At 41.2% G+C, this 20,522-nt stretch overlaps 1 protein-coding gene across 3 annotated transcripts; it reads right to left on the minus strand.

Annotated features, from left to right (window-relative positions):
* Nucleotides 1-14: 14 nt before the first annotated feature.
* Nucleotides 15-19,648, minus strand: txlng (taxilin gamma). 3 transcript variants are annotated; one of them, XM_070986688.1, is made up of 11 exons: nt 19,590-19,648; nt 16,711-16,819; nt 15,432-15,579; nt 9,807-9,898; nt 7,275-7,445; nt 6,297-6,491; nt 5,908-6,027; nt 5,646-5,720; nt 5,394-5,486; nt 5,186-5,281; nt 15-4,012 (listed from the first exon to the last, which is right to left on the minus strand). In XM_070986688.1, exons 2-11 carry the CDS (start codon nt 16,801-16,803, stop codon nt 3,605-3,607), a joined length of 1,491 nt encoding a protein of 496 aa, XP_070842789.1. In that variant the 5' UTR covers nt 16,804-16,819; nt 19,590-19,648; the 3' UTR covers nt 15-3,604. The 3 variants fall into 3 exon arrangements, with proteins under 3 accessions (XP_070842789.1, XP_070842968.1, XP_070842879.1); XM_070986867.1 differs by lacking the exon at nt 19,590-19,648 and adding an exon at nt 19,128-19,535; XM_070986778.1 differs by lacking the exon at nt 19,590-19,648 and adding an exon at nt 18,940-19,060.
* Between the last annotated feature and the right edge of the window lie 874 nt (nt 19,649-20,522).

Consider the following 20,522-nt stretch of genomic DNA (forward strand, 5'->3'; position numbering starts at 1 on the left):
GGTGGTGTGGGCTCTTTTTGTTAGTAAAAATAAAGCTTTCTGAAGCTATGGTGACTCGTGCCTCTTCTTTCACAGTTAGTCTCACTGCAGAGGTAGATTCTGACATTACCTGAGAGTCAATCTGGGGCAACGCCAAAGAAAGAGGAAATAGATGCTGAAAAGTGTTCTCTCGACATGGGGCATGACAAGACTTGTCCTCTACCCAAAGAAAAAGCTCACACACACCACTTGACCCCATACATGTTCACATCAATTCTGCTTTAAAGTCCACACAATATGAACATAAATGCATGAGGATCAATTTAAAAAGACCAGAAATCACATAAAATCAATTTGACTGCAAGGCAACGTCTTGGAGGACATTACGACATGGTTTCTCAAACAGGCAGTCGGTTTGTGTACATTGTGTATATATTCAGGAATGATTTCAGTACCACCCAATGATTTTACAATACATGAGTTCAAAAAGGACATCTGCTTCAAGAGGTGACGGCTGGTGAGCTGAACAAGTTAAGCTGTGGGAATCTGGTTCTTCAATAAGCTTACCAACATTATTTTATACCCACAGACAAAAGATATGAAGGAAGCAATTGTAGGAGGGGTTAACATCGCAAATTAAGTGCTACTCAAGCTGTGGGACCAACTGCAGAAAAGTCGTTGCTTTCTGAGCAATTCCTGGGTAATGGAGCAAGGAAGGTTATAGATTTGACAAAGGTGCCCCAGAAGAAAACAAATAAAAATAAAATATGCAGAGGATGCAAGCGTGTGAATGGAGCTTCATTTGACCCTGCTGACAAAAGATTTCATACATTCACCCTATCAGGACTCTACACACCTTGATGAGTTTCCTCTTGTACAATAAATGCAGCTTTTGTAATAGCTCCTATTGATATGCATCACTGATGGAAATCAGTATCGTATTCAAAGGCATTACAAATCCCTTCATCTCTTTACATCACAAGCAACAACATAAATGTCTCGACCTGTATCATTCATTTTGTTTCAATCCTTGAGACTTCAGTCCTGGTTGATCTGGTGACACCTGTGGTGACCAAAGTGAGTTTTAATTATTTATACATATCCCAGACCGCTATTCAAAATGTCACGTTATTGACCACTGGGGCAGCAAGCACACCTTGAATGTGAACTACAACAGAGCAGCTTGTGTGTCTGTAATGACCTTGGTCTCAGAGGCTTCATTCACATTACATTTTATTAAAGAGGACTGGCAACAATGTGGACTGATGCGATACAGCTAAACTCTAAACTCCACAACACTGAAATTTGACGTATACATTTTATATCATGTTCTGCATCACATGCAGAACACGTTGTTTGTCATGTTCATCCCTTGTGGGCAGGTAGCTAGTTTCACAACTGAGTATTACGGTCACCAACCGGAAAATGATAAGAGAAGTCAGAAAAAAAGTCTGAATATTTTAAGTTTACATTACACTGGAAGAATGTCATCTATTTTACGCAGTCTAATATGACATACATTTTGTTAGCAAAATAGAACTTTTTTCCCTCAGTGTTTCTTGTGAAATTACAACTCCATCCTTTAAATATTAGGAATTATGAACAGCAAAAATGGGGTTTGTTCTTAAGGATTGTAACTGAAAAGACGGCAGAGCTGCAGCTATCCAGTAATCCGCTTCATCCATCATCCCACAATTCTGTCGAGTGGTGTGCCATCAATTTCATCCTTACTAAAGCTTTTAGTCCTCTGACACTCTACATCTCCATGACCCAATAAAGAAAAAAAAAAAAAAAAAAGTGTGAGACTCTCCAGCAGTCAGTGGGCCAAACCAGACTGTTGAAGCTACAGTAAGAAGGATGCTGTCAGTCAGTAGTTGCAGCCACACACTGAAGGTTCAACTTTAGCCCTTTTCAGATGTCTGTTTAACAGGCAGACTGAGGGAAATCCTGTTGTGAACTGGTAGAGCTATAATTTACTGACCAAAAACTTGCATGCAGTTGAGTTGAGTTTATCAACTCTGTTAACAGGTGGCCATTTCTTAAGATGGTTTAAGCAAAATATAGGGCCCGGTCAGGTGGGCCAGAACCACAACTTCAACTCTAATGAACTTGTTCATGCAAATTTCCATCATTAACAGTGTTGACCTTCAAGGGAACAGAGAACCGGAGTCCAAAATTCAGGAATTTGCCCCGTCACACCTAACAGTTTGAAATACTGCTCTGTCAGGTAATAAACAGTTCCACAAGGGATGTCATATGCAGGAGTTGATAGTATAAACACGTCTCAAGTAAATTCCAATCCAGTTAGCAACCAAACTAGCTATTCGGGCTGTCACCACTTCCACAAGTCAAGTTCAAACAAATTTAAACTTAAGCATAATTTGTTGGAGTTAATTTGAAGGAGACTGCCAGACTAATCCTAAACTACGTTGCTGAACTGATATTTATTCATGGGGCCTCTGCTACGTCACATAGGTTTGGCTAAGTTGCATTTTGCAAAGCGAGCTTCACACCTTGGTGTCAATCCAAAAATCCCAATCACTTCCACACATTGTTTCTCAGATGGTTTGGTAATTATCTTTCCAGATTTTGTTTTCTATATTTTAGATTAGCAGACAGAACCTGTTTGACTGACAGAGCCTGCGTGGGAGTGTTTTAGGAACAGACTACAAGAGACGTTCTGTTGGGCTAATATTGAACTCATATTACAGATCAAATACCCCTTTCCCCACAAACAAGTGACAGCCCTATTGGCTAACTTGCTAACTAACAATTAGCAAACTGGCCAGCTTGTTGGCCCATTGTGGCTGCCTAACGTTAACGTGTTTCCAGCTAGTTAGCATGTTAAAGGTTAGCTCAACAGCTACAGTAGCAACAAGCAACATGTGGTCGCTACGTAACCAAGCTTCAACCAGCAACAAATATTTCACAAGGACGCACAAATTCCTGTGAAACTCTGTGCTCTACTCAACAAAGCAACAACTTAAAATTATCCAAGTTGTGATACGCTGTAATCAAAAAAGGATTTAAAACCCTTTGGCTCATGGAGATGTCAAATAAGCCCAACTCTGACTGAGCACTTATTCTACACTACGTCTCACATTGTATTCCAGCTTTTTAGATCACATTCTGCCTGCAAGGTTATGTTAATAAAAAGCAACCTATGACAATATGAATGTGATGTACCCACATATGAATTCAATCAAACTAGCAATCTCAATGAGACATATGACACTACAGGGAGAGATCATGTAAAGAGAGAAGGAAAAGGCCAATTTGACAGCAGGGAAATTCCCTATGAAAATACAGTTATGGTAGAAAACAGGGAGCACCAAGTACTCGCCACAAAGCCAATTATTACAACTAAAGTAAATGTGGGCAAAGTTTTAGAATAGAATCCTTGATTTAAAAAAACAAACAAAAACATTTTAATCTTTAACTACTGCACAAGGGAAGATATGGGTTCAGTTTCCATGTAGAGACCTGGAGAGGCAAGTGTAGAATTGAAAAAGAAATCTATCTCCATTAAAGATGCTTTTTGTGGCCAGTTATGGAACCAGGCTGGAGGTGTGCGGAGCCTTCCGATCACACCCTCCTCACCTACACACAGGCTGTGCAGGCGGGTTCAGTCCTGCTGTGTGGGTGGTGTTTCTGCAGGCTGGCTGGTTGTTGTCGGAGCAGTGGCGGTTTTGTCAGTAGCAGCCGGCATAGCATCCAGTTCAGGTGGTCTGGGAACTTGGTGGATGCCCTCTGTCTCCAGCCCATCACCCCACAGCAAGCCATCCTCATCTTCCCCCTCCTCCTCCTCCTCCTCCTCCTCCTCCTCCTCCTCCTCCTCATCATCTTCCTCCCTGGCCGAAGGCTCCAGTAGCTGGTCTTTAGGAGGTGCTGTGCTCTCTTTCTCTCCCTGCTCCTGTAGGAGGCTGAGCCGGTTGTTGAGGTCGTTCCTCTCCTTCTGCAGGGCCCTGCACAGCCTCTCCAGCAGCTCCAGCTTTCCCTGCAGGGCCTTGAAGTGTCCGTCACGCAGAGTTTTCTACAACACAACATAATGTTTTGAGCTTTGATTTGAACTTTGCGTGATCAGTGACTTTACATGGTATATCTAACATTGATTGACTACCACAGAGGGCTCACGGCAGTGGTCTTGGAATGCAAACAGAATATGGATCTGTCGAACTTAAAAGAATGACGTTGAAAACACCGAATTAATTGCTGTAACAAATTCTGTTTGTTAATACCCTGAAAAATTGTCAAATATCCCCTCCATGAGGCTTAAAAAGTTCCTCAGATTCCCAGGATAGTGTGCTTCTGTTCCTGGGATAGAATACGTCTTTTTTTCAGGAAAAACACGAAACCCTAGTCTGGACAACCTGATATGAACACTTTTTGCCATAGCTAACCATGTTTGTATGTAAGTGGAAACACAAAGTAGCATCGAATGGAAATGCAAAAAAAGTAACTCAAAATTGTACTGAACACTAATCCCTAGATTACCAGGGAATAAAAATACTTAATACCACCACGGAATACTGTGCAATAACCCAAGGTCGCTATTTTTTGGCAATACTTCTTATATCTATACTCTCTGTGTACAGTATAATGTGCATAGTCTTCTATAGTTTATTCTATTTAGTACATTTTTATCTGTGGTGGGTTTTACTTTGTATCTTTTTTATTATCTATTTGTTCTTATTGTCCTGTTTTCTACCTTTTATTAGTTATTGAAACAGGTGAATTTCTCCAGCGTGGAATCAATAAGATCTTTTATTGTCTTATAAAGAGCTTGTTTTTTTGGATTCATTTAATAAAAAGTAGTAGTTTAAAATTTGTTTAAAAGTTGTGAAATATTTACCCTAATTTGACAATTAGATGTCTATATGTTCCATCACATAACGGTGTGTGTGCGCTGTGCTCACACACAGCACATAACTATGTATTGTGTGTGTGTGTGTGTACAATTAAATAAATCAGACACAGGTTAACTGGTGGGCTTTAGAGGTGTTGGTAGGTGTATTTTTCAGCTTTGGCCAGAGCCAGGCTTGATGCTTCCCCAGGACTCCAGGTTAGTACTTGACACAGAAAGGTGAGATTGCTATCCAGCAAACAAGCATATTTTCCAAAAATGATTAAATGCTTTTTTAGTCCTTTAATCTTTAATTGACCAAAGCAATCAAAAGCAAAGGAAAGAGTGGCTCATAAAAGCTACCTCCTCAGCCATCTGCAGCAGGGCCTGGTTGTTACTCTCCCATTTGGTCCTCCACTGTGTCGTTTCCTTCTCCAGCTTCTTGATCTTCTTGGTCATCTAGACATAAATCCACACAGTTAGCAGCTAGCAGGGAAACCAGTAAGACACAGACAAAGCCAGACAACAGGAAGTCATTCATGGCAACTAACTGAGCTTTTTCTTGCCTGACCTTCTCCATCTCTTGTCTGAAAGTGGTAAAGACCTCGTTGCTTTTAGCCAGAGTGCTCTGAAACTCCTCAAACTTGTCCATGTACAGGGAGAGCTAAGAGACATGAGAGCAGAGAGAAATCATTTTCAAAGCTTTCATCATGGTTGATGTACACAAAGTAAACACAAGGCTTCTACAGTAAACACCTACAGCTTTTTGTCTGCAGTGCCCATCACCATGTTTGTGATCCACCCACCCAGGAACTGTGCTTACCTGTTGCTTGAGCTGCATCTCTTGCTCCTTCATCAGCTCACACTTACGCCTGGACTCTGTGGCATCTTTCAGCAGCTGAAGCATCACAGTACAGTCACTTCTACAGCTCTCACAGTTACAGCAGACACTTTCAGTACAAAGATGGTCTGTTTGACACCTAAGATGTTATTTCTGCTTAACTACTGGCTACTTACTAATGCTATATGCAACGTAAACTAGAACAGACCATCAGAAAAAGAACAGGCAGAGAGGGCACACTCACAAAGTCTCTCTCTCTCTGCTGCTTCTCCTCCACCTCTTTCATCATCTCAGTGATTCTCTGCAGCTTGGCGTCCATCAGCTGCTGCTGCAGCTCCTTGTGCTTGAACACCTTGTCTATGTGCTGCCAGAGACATACATCAAATTTCCATTAAGTTGGGTAACCAGTGGTGTGCTCTGCTGTGAGTAAATGTGATCAGAACTGGCAATGTTTTAAACTGTCATTTCAATAAAGGCTGTATCACTAAACAAAGAGTTTGAGGTTTGTTCCTAACTTAAGTCAAAATAGACCAATACAAAGTCCCAGACAGGTTTGCACTTGGTGCCATAGTCTGTATTAGCCAGGTTAAGTAAACTCAACGAGCCAAATGTTGTACTTTTGGCCAGCCTTACCTCTTCTCGGAGCTCGTACTGCTCAATAAGCTTTTTGAGCTTCTCAGCCAGCTCCATGTTCTCCTGCCTCAGCTTGGTGTTGTGGGAACTATGCTGTTCCATCTGCGCCTCAATATCACTCAAAGTCATTTGGAAATGCAGCATTGCCTCCTTCCGCTGCTCCTCATACTCCCTGGACCGCTGGGCATTTTCCTCCTGTCAGGTGACAGCAGTGGGAATGAGAGGAGGTCAACAAGGAGTTTAGGAAAGGAGAGGGGAGGGAAATCTGTGAGAGTCACACTGGCAACAAATGACTTCCTATAAGCAGAGAAGCACTGTGCCTTGGACTGCAGAAGAAGAAGAAGAAGAATTTCCTTTATTCGTCACATTTTTTTTTTTTTTACACACAGCATGCAGTTGAGGAGGAAACTGTACACGCCATGCATATGTGAAATTCCATCCCGCTATTTGACCCAATTTCAAATGGAGGAAGGACTGACTGGTCAAGGACTGACCCATGGTCAGTCCTCCCTCCACGGCAGACCAGGAGCGGTGGGCTGCCAGTCGACCAGCACCCGGGGACCAGTTCCTTTTTGTCACCATTGGTCAGTTGGTGATCTTCTTGCATGTTTTTAGTGGGGGTATTTTTATGGAGGATACCACAGGGAGAACATGCAAACTCCACACAAAAAAGGCCCCTTATTTTTCCTCAAGCAGCAGGCACCAAAGGAGGACACGCCCAGCGCCCACAGCGAGATTCGAACTGGGGACCTTCTAGCTGTGAGGCAACAGTGTTACCACCGAGCCACCGTGCCACCCATAGAAATCTCTACATAAGGTCCCTCGTCAGAAGCTGGTGGCAAATTTATCCAAGAAGAACCAAAAGAGAGTTGACAGTGACAAGAATTAATTCATTCAATTCATCAATAACCAGCAGTACCGGTTAATGTCAAGCCAAACAGAAGATAAAAATGCCAGTTACAGTAGGCTGAGGTGTACCTTCAGTGTCTTGTTGTGTCTCTGCAGCTCCCTGCAGAGGCTCTCCAGCTTGCTACGGGCCAGAATAGCCTTGCTGTGCTCTCCCTGCAGGTGAATCTTCTCTTTTACAATCTGAGACTGCTTCTTCTGCAGGGCTTTCAGTCGCTTCTGCATGCAGCGACTCTCCTCCAACTGAGGACGCAGCACACAGTCAGCATCAAAAAGTTTGCAACAGTTAAATTTGATACCTGCCTTGGACAAATAAAAACACAATATATTCATTTGGAGAATGACATTAATACATGTAATGCACTTGAAAATGGGAACCAATAAAATCCTGACATTCTTCATAAACCACAGGGAGACTCACATGTTAAAAGGCACATCTTCATTTAGTATACTGCTGTGCAGTGTGAAAAGTAAAGATGGGGAGGGGTTCACTACTCTGTGACAAACGGTGCAACAATTTAAGAATAATGTTTCTCAGCATAAAATTGAAAAGAATTTGGGGATTTCATTGTCTACAATACATAACATTATTAAAAGATTCAGAGGATCTGAAGAAATCTCTGTATGCAAAGGACAAGGCCCAAATCAATACTGGATGACCGTGGAGGCTCTCAGACAGCACCGCAGTGAAAACTGACACAATTCTGTAGTGGACATCACTGCGTGGGCTCAGGAACACTTCCAAAAACCATTGTCTGTGAACACAGTTTGTCACTGCATCCATAAATGCAAGTTGAAACTCTAGCATGCAAAGAGGAAACCATATATAAACCAGCTCTTGAAACACCACTGCCCTATTTGGTCTGGTCCCAACCTCATCTAGGATGGTTTCAAGCAAGGTGGAAAATTGTCCAGTGGTCTGACGAGTCAAAACTTTTAACTCTTTTAGGAAATCATGAATGCCACGTCCTCCGGGGTAAAGATGAGAGTGACCAACAGGCTTCTTATCAGTGTACAGTTCAAAAGCCAGCATCCATGATGGTATGGGTGATGTATGTGCATTAGTGCACATGGCATGGGTAACCCGCACACTTTCAAAATTACAGCAGTTGGTCTCCTAAGTTCCCAAACGCTTACACAATGTTGTTTAAAGAAGAGGCGATGCAACAGAGAGGTGAACATGACCTTGTCCCAACTCTTTTGAAATGTGTTGCTGGCATCAAATTTTAAATGAGGATAGAATTCTTAAAAAACAATGAAATTTCTCAGTTTCAACATCTGATATGTTGTCTTTGTGCTATTTTCAATTAAATATGGGCTTACAGTGTTTTGCAAATCATCAGATTGTTTCTATTTACATTTTACATAGTGCCCCAACTTTTTTAGTGTGTGCAATTTCTAAGTTTCTAAGTATATTCTTTTTTCTTAGTGCACTTAACTAAAAATAATAAGTACATTTCTAGTAGGCACAATTCTGTTTTTGATTATATTTTTAGTGAAATATTAAATTTTTGCTAAGTAACATTTAAGATCACTGAGGTAACACAATGGTGAATGAGCCTAAGGCCCACAGATGAAAGTGTTGCAATATTTATATTTTTGACTTTTGTTATAAGTCACATGAAAATACAGTTTGATTCATTTCCAACATTTTTTGAATGTTTTAATGGAAGAGGAAGGAGCAGCCACAGTGAGCTGTTAGAAGAAGAGCTGCAGAATTAAATAAGACACTGGTTACTCAAAGAATGATGAAAAAAGGCCAATTATTGCTTGACCTCTTGCTTGACCTATCAATATGACGACAGTTTCTTTTGCTGCCCCCACAATTATGTCACCTGTAGCATTAAACCACATTTGCTGTTAGAACCAGTAACTACAGATTAACACCAAATAAATTAGGATGGAAATCTTCCAGATTATCACAAAAATTAAATACAGCGTATCAGCAGGGTTGTGCTGAGTTGCAGTGTAACAGGGACATTATGATCAACCCATCATACAGTTTTGTACAATTGAAAATAAAACACCAGGGAAATTGCTAAGGGCTGCATGCTTGTACAAGAGAGACAAAAAAAAACAACAAATTTAGCTCTAATCACACAGGTGATGATGATGTTTGACAAGTACGACTTTTAGCATCCTAACAATATATTACAAAAAGATATTTTTTCCCTTTACCTGAAGTCACTGAACCTTAATTAGATTAAAATAAGGATAACATTGTTATATACCAAGTCTAACACTTTCCTAGCAATAAGATATTGTACAGTAAGTTGAAAGGTGAAATGTTTTTCTCTGTTGCTTGGTTATGGTATGTCTTTCGTTAGAACATCCAAAAGCAACACAAAAGTCTGGCATTTTCTACTATTTGATCAGCACCTCTGCACAACGGCTGTGACATCTCACAAGTTTGAATGCAGCAGCTACTGTACATATTGACGGCACAACAGCAGACGGAAGTCAAGCACTGAACAAAACTGAGATGTGGTCTGGATCCAGGCTACCTGCATCCAAAAGGTTCAGCAGCTGGTTTGTCAGTCAATGTTGTGACCTAAGAATTCAACTCTAGCTGTTCAAATGAAGATATTCACATATTCAGCTTACCAGGTCTGCATATTTCTTGCACAAAGCAGCAAGTTTCTCCTCAGGAGTGTCGAGGGAGTTCAGGGCCTGCATCAAAAGAACAACCTCCTTCCCTGGAACAAAACAACAAAATGAGAAAAACTGAACTTACAGGGATTCTTTGCCTGTAGAGCACTGGTAGACATTTAATTCAAGTAAAAAAAAAAAAAAAATGAGCATTTGCCATCACCAGTCACAAAGGTACGACATATTGTGATATATATAAATGACAGCTTAGATATTCTGAATTGCAGACTGACGGTACACAACAGTGATTTAACATGCTACTTGTTCAAGATATTCCACACTTGGTGTGGGTTGGACATTAAACCAATTTACATTTATACAAGAAGTGATACATTTTACATTTCCTTCAAAGTAAGTAGTATGTAGAGCCAATATGGATATCATCTTAATGTTATGACACAGTCTTATACCATTAACTTTGGTATTGAAGTTCGAAATTCCACTATCGTGACAACAATAATATGATAATTACATCATGATATGAAAATATTTTGTATGAAGTGATGGTTTTTTTTTTTTTATCTGAAAACAGACATTCTTAATTCAGCTCCAAAATGTTTTTTGTTTTTTTTTCATAATATCAGGTTAAAATAATTCCTGACTTAGATGTGAAAACTCAGGAATTTTTGGGTCTCTGGAGATACAGAGTGAATTCAGGTCTCACAGCTGAAGCCCTGTGAGGACAGCTGAAGGGTTTGGCCAATCTATCTCTGCCAAATTTTCCTGGTTTTACAGCAGGTTTTATTTCACTCCTCTGCAGTTTGGACTGGCTTTAACAGTGCCAGCACGGAGGAGGCTCACCTGCATTGTTTACTATTAAAACAACTCAAAAGCATGGCAACCAAAACAGTAGCGAACACTTTCTGCTGTACTCTACACCTGCCTTAAACACCGGCCTTAAAATATTCTGGCTCCACACGCTGCTTTCCTGCTGCTTCTCTGATGTCCGCCCTCTCTCTCCCGATTCAGAAAATGGAGAGGTTTTTTTTTTTTTTTTAACCAGAGTGTGATGATTTTTGGACCAGTGAATGATGAACTGAGAAAGTTTTGTTGGGTTTTGTTATTTTTTATTTTGTTTAGTGTGTTTCACAATGATAAAAGCACTGTTTCTGTGAATTGAGTCTGGTGGCTTCGGTGAGAGCGATATTACAGCTGTTTCTGGTAAAACAAAATGCATCACATTCTTTAACAAAAAGACTGTAGGAATCCTTTCCATAATGATGTCCGACACTTAATAACAATCTGAGCCCATCAGTGGCAAAAAAATTTTGTAGAAGGCACTGCAGCACTCTCATTCAGTACTCAAAAATCTTCACAAACTGTCATCTCCATTTGTCACTTGGACAAAAAACATACGAAAATGGGTCCATAATCAGATAATATGTGACTGAAATTCCTCCCGTTTGTCTTGGGTACTGAAGTCTTCCAGGATGCATGGACCTGTGCAACTACTCTCTTTGTACTGGTTCTCCCTCTTAAGGACATAATGGCTTTTTTAGAAGGAATATTCTAACGTAATTTTTGGCCAATTTTGAGGGCCCTGAAGTGACCATTTGTGCCTAATTTGAAGACATTCCCTGACATCATCCCTTAGATATTGCATCCATGAGAATAGGATGTACGGATGGACTGATCAACAACCCAAAACATATTTCCTCCAGCAGCGGCTGTTGCCGCCACACAGGCAAAAAGCAGATCCCAGATCCTAGAACTGCAGCAGCCTCGTATAACCATGTCTACTCTGCAGCTCTTTTCAGAAATGGAACACATAATATTGCAGACTATCTGTTAATAATAATAGTTAATAATGGCTGTTAAATGATACATTTCTTGCAGTGAACGTTACAGATCTGGCTTGTTAAGATTAATGAAATTTTCCAGAAATATTATTTCTAAATGAGACTGAAACTTGATACATGTAAAATTGCCAGCTGTTTCACTCAAATTTCCCTGCTGTGGGAGTAATTAAGGATTATCTTATGTCAGGCATGTCCATACTATTCTACAAAGGGCAGAGTGGCTGAAGGTTTTCTTTCCAACCAAGCAGCAGCACACCAGACTTGACCCATTTCATCAGCTGATCTCAGTCTTCAGACAGCTGATTGGTCAGACTGCATCCTCTTGATTGGTTGGAGGAAAAGCCTGCAGCCACACTGCCCTTTGCGGAATACAGATGTAGCGGCCTCGAAATTCCCCTAATCTCGTGCTGGGGCCCTGGCGGGTCCGTGACCGGTCCCTGCTCTGCAGTAGGCGGGTTCGTGACTGTAATGAGATCCCCCGCGATGACGTCATCGGTGCGGGGCCAACTCGTAACGCCCCTAAGCTCCATTTGTGGAAACTACCTGCACTTGCTCGATCAGTCCACCAGGAGGAGCAGTCATTATTACCGTGTCAGCTTTGCTGAGTCGTTCATTAGATCTGCACATAGCCTCCACTGCTGTAAGAAAAACTGCTTGTCTAGTAGAGCACCCTGTGCAGTTTTTTAAATATAATTATGCTTAATCATCCACATTATTGTAGTGCTCGTTCACAAACTTCTTGGATCTGCTCATCTGCCCATCCTGCCTTTTCCTCCACATCTCTCTCCACCTTTGGAGAGGCTCCCAGCGCATCTCCGCGTGCCGAGTGATTTGTGCCCAGAAAATTAATCGTGAATAACAGAAGTTGTGCGTCGCGTTTTTCTAGGATTCTGAACTGCTAAACAGTTAAATGCTTAATACTCTGCCTGATTCGCAGAGCCACTCTGCTTTTCAGTTGGTGGGTTTCCTGTTTGTAGCGCATTTTAGATTTGCGGGTCGCTATTTGATGCGGTGACCAGCAATACGCAGAGTCCTGTATGTGTGTGTACTGTATATTACTGGACAGAAATCATTTACAGTGCGCTGAAGAGGGAGGGATGGGAGGATGAAATGCCAATTTCAGCCTGTGATCTGTTAATGTCTGACTGAACAGCCTCATGGAAGTGATATTTTACAGTTCTACATATTTTAATCTAACGAAATTCGTTAAAACAAGTCACTTGGTGCTTTCAAAGCCATGTCATTGAGCTGAAAGGTTCCAGATTTCGTTCGCCTTCACAGGCGGCTGCGGAGCGCAGCAGACGGCTCGCACTGCGCACTGCGATGTTCAACATCATAGGCTTAATATACTGTAGTTAATTATCACTGATCTTTTTCATCACTCTGTCTGTGTGACTGTCTGTGTCCTCCTCTCTGTGTCTCTTTTTTCAGACTGTTCACGCAATGAATATAAACAGTAACTATTAAAAAAAAAGTTATAGTCGCGGGTAAACATAGTGCTCAGAAGCGCACCACGAATGCATTTTTTACATCAGGCGTTGTGCACGTGTGTTTGATATTAATATTGTGCTGCTGCACCTCAAATAAATGTTTTTTTGGGAAACGGAAATGTTCAACATGACTTCATCATGTTAGACCAGGCAGACAGGTTCTTACTACAACATCAACTCTCCCTCCGCAGCCAGCGAGCCTCATCCCCCGCACGGACACCTACATTCAATCATGAATAATCCTGATGGGCCAATCAGACCAATGAAAAAAAACAATGTTGTGGGGCATAAAGGGCCAATGGGCCGATGTAGATGGGCCAATCTACTTGTTTTTATTGGCCAATCAGTTAACACACACACATGAAAACGGCCAATAAACAGTGAAATCAGTATCATGACTATTTCTCAGATGATGATTTCTGTATCTGTCTAATCCGTGGCATGCAATATTTCACCCCGATTTTGGATAAAGTATAAATCCAATTGTTTCATTGTTTCATATTTTGAAGTATTTCCACACAAAGCTGGTGGCAGACAGCACGTTATGCACGTAAATAAATAAATATAAAGGCGACTAAATTGACATTGAAAAGTTTGTGATCCTTCTCTAGGCTGTGATATTTTGTTGATTTTTCAAGAGTAAAAAATGCATTCTTGATGTGCTTCTGTGTACAAAGAAGATGCACATGATTTAAAACGCTTCACACTTAGACATCAGAAGCAAACACAGTTTTGCATCACAGAAGTTTACATTTCAGCTGTCGTGGCCAAATCTCTTGTTAACTTATTAAGCTCTTCCGCACCGTGTGACATCTATTTTAATTATTAGAGAGCTGCTCTAATGGCCACTGATAGAATGTCCATCCTATTCTATAAACTGTTGGTGGTTCGTGAACTTCACTGCATTTGTGCATTTGAAGCGATTAACTCCCGGCACATTTCAGAGCTGAGTAAACCTGTAGTTTCACTGACACATCGCGCATCATCACCACGGGCGTCATGATGTTCTCCTGTCTGTCACTCTGTCAGGCATGTGTAGTGTCGAGCCAGCCGCGTTGTTGGCTGAAAAGTCCTTATTTGCATTACAGTGTATACTTTGTTCTAACTCAATGGATGGTCGCCAGCCAAACAGGCTCCCAGCCCCCACTGTCCCACAGACTCGCTATGGCCAGTAAAATAGGTGGAGGGCTGAGGGGAGCGCGTACCTCCAGTAATTAAAAATCAATTTGTGCCACAGATATTAATATTGTGTCGCTGGCTACTTTATAGACTTCACTAAATGTTTCCATTACACTTAATTACATTTATGGATAAGCCAACTTTCCCACCTCCCTCATGCATCAAAATGTATATTATCAGTCCGACCAGGAAATCTTGCGATCGCAAAAATTAGCGTATATTCAACCAATACTAATATGACTGTCTACTGGCCGCTTCCTGGTCTATTTTTGCCGAGAGCCGTGCGCCTGTTGCGGAAAACATTGGCGAGCCCTGGAATCTCCAGATGACGCGCTCTGCTCCTGCAGCTCTGTCTCTTGATAATTATCAAAAGCAAACTCTATGTAAACAGATGGAGCCTGTTTATTCTTGGAGTCACAGGCTGTTTTGTAAAGCTACATCACTTTTATGACTCAGGAATGATTTTGTAACTTTTTTTTTTTCAAAGTTATGTTTTGGGCATTTTGGGAACTGAATCTTTTCGACTGTTTCTGTAATGTGAAGTATGCTTATTATCATATAGGAAGTGATTATATTCAACTTTTTTAAATGAGTTTGTTTTTTATCGCAACAATCACAAAAAAATTCATACAGTATATTGTAAGAGAAAAACTTAGGAATTTTCTGTTTGCAAATCGAAAATATGCATTAAAACAGGCTGATGGAAACACACATTTATGACTTTTTTAAGACTTTGTGCGAGAAATAGTTTTCTAAGTTGATTTATATAATCAACGTAAAATAGTTGAGTAACTGTGACTGCCTAACTACAAATAAGCCTACTAAAGCAGATGAATGTAGAGGAGTAAAAATCTTTGCCCCTGAGATGTGTTCCTGTGAGGGACACGCCATCTCCTGGTGACACCCTGCAATTGAATGAAGAGGCGTGTTTATAGTGGATTCTGGGCACACCCCCAAGAGAAGGGGGGGGACTGGCAGCCGGCTGGGAGCTGGATGGCCTCTGGCTGGGAGGAGAAATTCGAGGCTGCTGCATCTGTAGTTTGGACATGCCTGTGTTATGTAATGGTGAGCATGTATCCAAGTACTTGTTGGATGCATTGTTATGTTCCTACCAAAAGCCTTGTCCTCTCCAATCTTGGGGTCTCCTCCGGGGTCGAGCTCTGCCTCCCCAAGGTCGCTGGGACTGTCCTCTCTGCCTGGAGTTTCCCCCCTCTCTTCCTCAGCACAGCACAACCCCAAGCCAAACTCTGCAACCTCCTCCTGTTAACATACACACACAAACTAATGACGACAAAGCAATCATGAACATCTCATGAACAAGTTGGTAGGGTGTACGCCCCATGTATTGAGGCTGTCAGTCCTCGGCAGTGGCTGCAGGTGGGAGGAGGCTCATCTGCTGCGCGTCGTCCCTTCTCTCTCTGCCCCCCTTCCTGTCCTACCTTCAGCTGTCACTATCATAAAGGCTAAAAAAAGCCCCCCCCTCAAAAAAAATACAAACAGCTCTTTCAAACAAGGGTTATTCAGTGCTTTGCTTAAGGCACCTCAAAGCAGCAGCAGCTGCAGGGAAATGTTACTTACTACACACCTTTACTTCACTTTTACCAAAAGGTCTGAAGTTTCAAGCAGATTACTTTTGTTACCTGTATGCTACCCGAGGGCTTGTTATCTAACCACAATACTTTTAAGTACGGATGTGTTTGTAGCACAGATTATCAAAAAGTGATGAGTGAGGCTGTCAACAAATATTCATTCTGAACTGGCTACCCTGCCCGACACTGCTCACTGCAGTGGGTTTGTGCCGCTGGGTTAGCTGCTGACAGTCTGCCGGCTCAGGGGGTCTGTACTGGAGTGCAATGCACCATTGTCTTACTAAACATGTCCAATGATCCATGTCTCATTAACATGTAAGACACCTAACATTATCATTACGAATGTGAACAATGAACATGGCTATTGTTACAGTTGCCAAGATAGCATGTTAGTGATTGGAAAATTTCTCTGCCATTATTGTCCAACTAGTTCACTTTCAAAATATATCTGCCTAGATTTGTGGAGAACTCTGGACAGTGCAGGGGCAGACATGCCATGGATAACAGATGTTTTTTTTTTCTTTTCTTTTTTTTTGTCAGAGCATTTGATTGACTGATTGCTGGATGTAAAGAGAATTTCAACAAACATTAAAAAAACGCTTCTGTACACATTGCCATTGCCTTAGGCCTCTTTTTTTCAATGACGAAAATATTCAATTAATAGGTTTGAGAGAACTTTGAGAGAAACAGGTGTAGCTCATCTATTGCCACTGGACTTAAAAATTGGCTACTCAACAGTAACATTAATGACAAGAACATTCACACAACACCTCACACAAATCAAAATGCTGACAGTGTTTACCTGACATGGGCTGTCCAGCTCAGGTGGAGAATCACTGCCTCCCACTATTCTTCTGGTGGCCACACCAATCTCACAAATTTCCGTTGTCTCCATTAGTCCTGATCACAAGCTAGAATTTCATGGTAAACCAAAAACGTAAATGAGATTGTTGCATGACTAGGAGCCACATTCAGAATGATTACTGTGATCCAAAAAAGAGGCTTAGAAATGGTGTGGGTGTGCCATTCCTCTGTGTTTGTGTATTCTAGTATATCTGTAACGCCAACTGGGAAGAGGGAAAGAGGCAATGTAGCCAATGCATAACATTTGCCTAGCAAGCTCAGCAAGGGATGAAAGACAATGTAGCTTCTGATGTCAGATAGGATTTAGGACTCAAATTTACCAGACGGATTCTTCCTTGTCAAAAATGAGTAGTTTAATATTAGGACTTTATATGTTGAAATGTTGCCTTGATGAGTAAAAATGATGGAACAATAAGTCCAATTGTGAAGGTCTCTGTGGAGCATCATGCACACCGTACCTGGTCTAGATACACCAAGCTAGATACAACGAGCTCCTCTGTCTTTCTCTCCCTCTCCATCTGCACACTTTCATGTCCTACCACAGTGTGTTACTAACTTAGCTCCTTCCCCGGAGTCTCTGTGCTTTGTCGTCTCGCAGGTTCCCATGGACAGTGGCTGAATCTGGATTGAGGATTACAGCTGTGTCTCCTGCCTTGGCCCTGCCTGACATCCACTGCAACTGCTACTACTGTTATTACATCCACTGTCACCGTGACTGCATGTCTGTCTGTCTGTCTGTCTGTCTGTCTGTCTGTCTCTCTCTCTCTGACTGCATTTCTGTCCATGTCTCTCTCTCTCGCTCTCCCTCTCTAACCACCGGTCGAGGCAGATGGCCGCCCACCCAGAGTCTGGTTCTGCTCGAGGTTTCTGCCTGTTAAAAGGAAGTTTTTCCTCACCGCTGTTGCCAAGTGCTTGCTCATGAGGGAATTGCTGGGTCACTGTAGATAAAAGAGCTTGGTCTGTACCAGCTCTATATGGAAAATGTCCTGAGACGACTTTTGTTGTGATTTGGCGCTATACAAATTGAATTGAATTGAATTGAATTGAATTGAATTGAATTGAATTGAATTGAATTGAATTGAATTGGTCGGTTGACGGCCGTGTCGCACTTCGCGACCCGTTTCAGAAAGAAACAGCACCAAATCTCATCGTTTCTAAACGTCAATCTCACGTTATCTTTAACGGTCTGAATGGCTGGAAAATGCATTCTCTGCCCACCCTTTCCTCAGTCAGAAACCAGTCTGGTAAAGTATGTATACTTTCTTAATACAAATAGAAGGTCCCTTATGGTTGTATACATTTATATATGCAGTCATTCCGGCTACGGGGCAGTTACGAATGGATATTTTTCCACACATATACAATTATCTATTTTCGAATCTAAAACGAAATTTTTGGCTTTGCCATGTGTCGAAACTCGACTGACAGAAATAAGCTGATCGCGTTCTATTTTTGCAATGAAACAGACCAAAAGTCAACCACGTGTGTTCATCAGCGGCAGAGACAACCCTGGAGTCGTCTCAGGCCTACAAACACCAACGTTTACTTTTCCATTCTTATGTTTTCTAGTTCGTTGTTGAGTTTAGCAGCCTCGTACCAACACTCACATTAAAGGATTTAAACAAGTTGAAGATCACCAGACAACTCACACTAAACTAAAGCAACATAACTTGAAAACATTGGACACAAAACACGGGTTCATCTACAATGACAAATTAATGACAATCTAGCTAGCTTACCTTGTCGGCTAATGGGTGTGTGTGATGTAGTTGTTAAGATAACGAACGGGATCAGTGTTAGCTTACTTTTAAAACTGCTAACGTTAACTTACCTGTCGAACATTGGCATAACGGCATGTAAGTGTTGCTGCTGAGTATAGTATGTATGTAACTGTAGTGAAAGCTGAATGTGTTATGGACCCTTTGGAGTTAGTGTTGATAACCTTAATATCACAGCTAACAGCAGTTTCCTGCATTACTAACCACGGACAAGATACCTAGCGGCTTTAGCTGCGTTGCTAACTTACGTGTTGCTCACTAAATATAAAGAAAACCTGAGGACGACCCCTTTAACAAAACGAAACAGCTTTCTTTAAACCTAACTTCTCTCTCCTCAAATATACACAAACATGCGTTGCGTAGGACGTTTTAACGTTAGCCAGCCCTACCTTACATGACAAACTTTTCTGTTTATCTCTGGCAACACTGACTTAGCAAGATTAATATATAGCTAACCTTAACCAATGTCATCTTCAGCTCTTAAGAAACGAACGTTAGTGTCAGAAATGTGGTTTTTGCAGATTAACAAGATAACCATAAACCTCGAACGTTGAACAGCGTGTCTGATGAGACGTACCATAGGCTCAGGACGACGAATACGATTCCTGGTCATGCTAGCTAAGTTAGTTAGCTAAACGCACAGCAAGCATGTCATTATCTATCCTTGAACTAAACAGCTGTAAACATATGCAGTAAGTGTATCTCTTCGGACGCGCCAGGTATCACCTGGTAAAGAGCACCGCTGGTGAATTAACACTAGTCAGCTGTAGACGTGTAAAGCAATTTTTTATCGTAAGCTAACATTTTCTTGCTATTGTTAGCAGTGCTAATCCTGTGCGAAGAGCTACTCTGTGTTTAGCCCTGCTGACTATCATGAGAAGTGAACTTTACTTCGGTAAATAGCAAATGTGTGATAGTGAATGCAAAAGCTACACTCTCAGGCTGTTAGTGACAGGTCATACACTGCACTGAAATCATGCAAAATCAGTACACAATACGAGTGAAGCAAATAGGTTGCTAAAATAGCTAAAGCGTTTACCTGTGTATTTTCTCAGTGGATGGAGGCAGGACACAATTGTAAAGCTAGCGTTGACTGTCAAATACAAAGTAAAACGTCCGGTGACGTTTTCAAACCTTTTCAAACTATATGTCGCTCGTGTCCAAAGGTCAGATTCTACGAGTAAAACGTTTGTAGTCTAATTTTTAAAACGCTTGTACAAGTACAATTGTTGTCCGAAACATTCTTATTACAACCATTTTTACTTCACCCTGTGTTTGTTTGCCTGTTGGATGGCTAAAGAACAGAGGGAATTTCCATCTTTCTCCATTTCATAAAATCTGAGATTTACTATCATTAAGTTTATACAATTTCTTTCTTTCTTTCTTTCTTTCTTTCTTTCTTTCTTTCTTTCTTTCTTTCTTTCTTTCTTTTTACCATCGTCATCGTCGTCGTCAGCAAATGTATACAGTCACACAAGCTGCACCACACCAATTATATCACTGTAAAACACTTTTGCATCTGACATTTTTTCCGCTTTTAATTTGAAGGTTGAACCCTCGTAATCAGGTACCGGGAAGCCCTGTGGGTGAACCCTCTTATTATTAGTGATACAGTGCTTTTGTTATCATTATTGTTGTTGTTGTTGTTTTATCTACAAAGGAGTCTGCCTTCCCATGCATTAAAATAAACAAAACTTCGTTTAAAGATATTGCTGGTTTCTCAACAGGTAGCTCAACAAGATCATGACTTATCCTTGGTGTCTGAGGTTGTTGAATTAGAACTCTGTATGAAATAGAGACAGTCAAGGTTTAAAGATGAATTTTGTTCCATTCAGTAGCTGATGGACCCTACTGTATTTCTTGTTTGTCTTCCTCCTCTTCCATTTTTCATTGTCCTCCTGTTCCTCCTTCTCTTTCTTCCTCCTCAAAATGTCCAGTCCTGACTACCTGTTAACCAGCTTTGATGCTAATT

Source organism: Chaetodon trifascialis, chromosome 1 (assembly GCF_039877785.1).
Source record: "Chaetodon trifascialis isolate fChaTrf1 chromosome 1, fChaTrf1.hap1, whole genome shotgun sequence".
Classification (NCBI taxonomy): Eukaryota; Metazoa; Chordata; class Actinopteri; order Chaetodontiformes; family Chaetodontidae; genus Chaetodon; species Chaetodon trifascialis.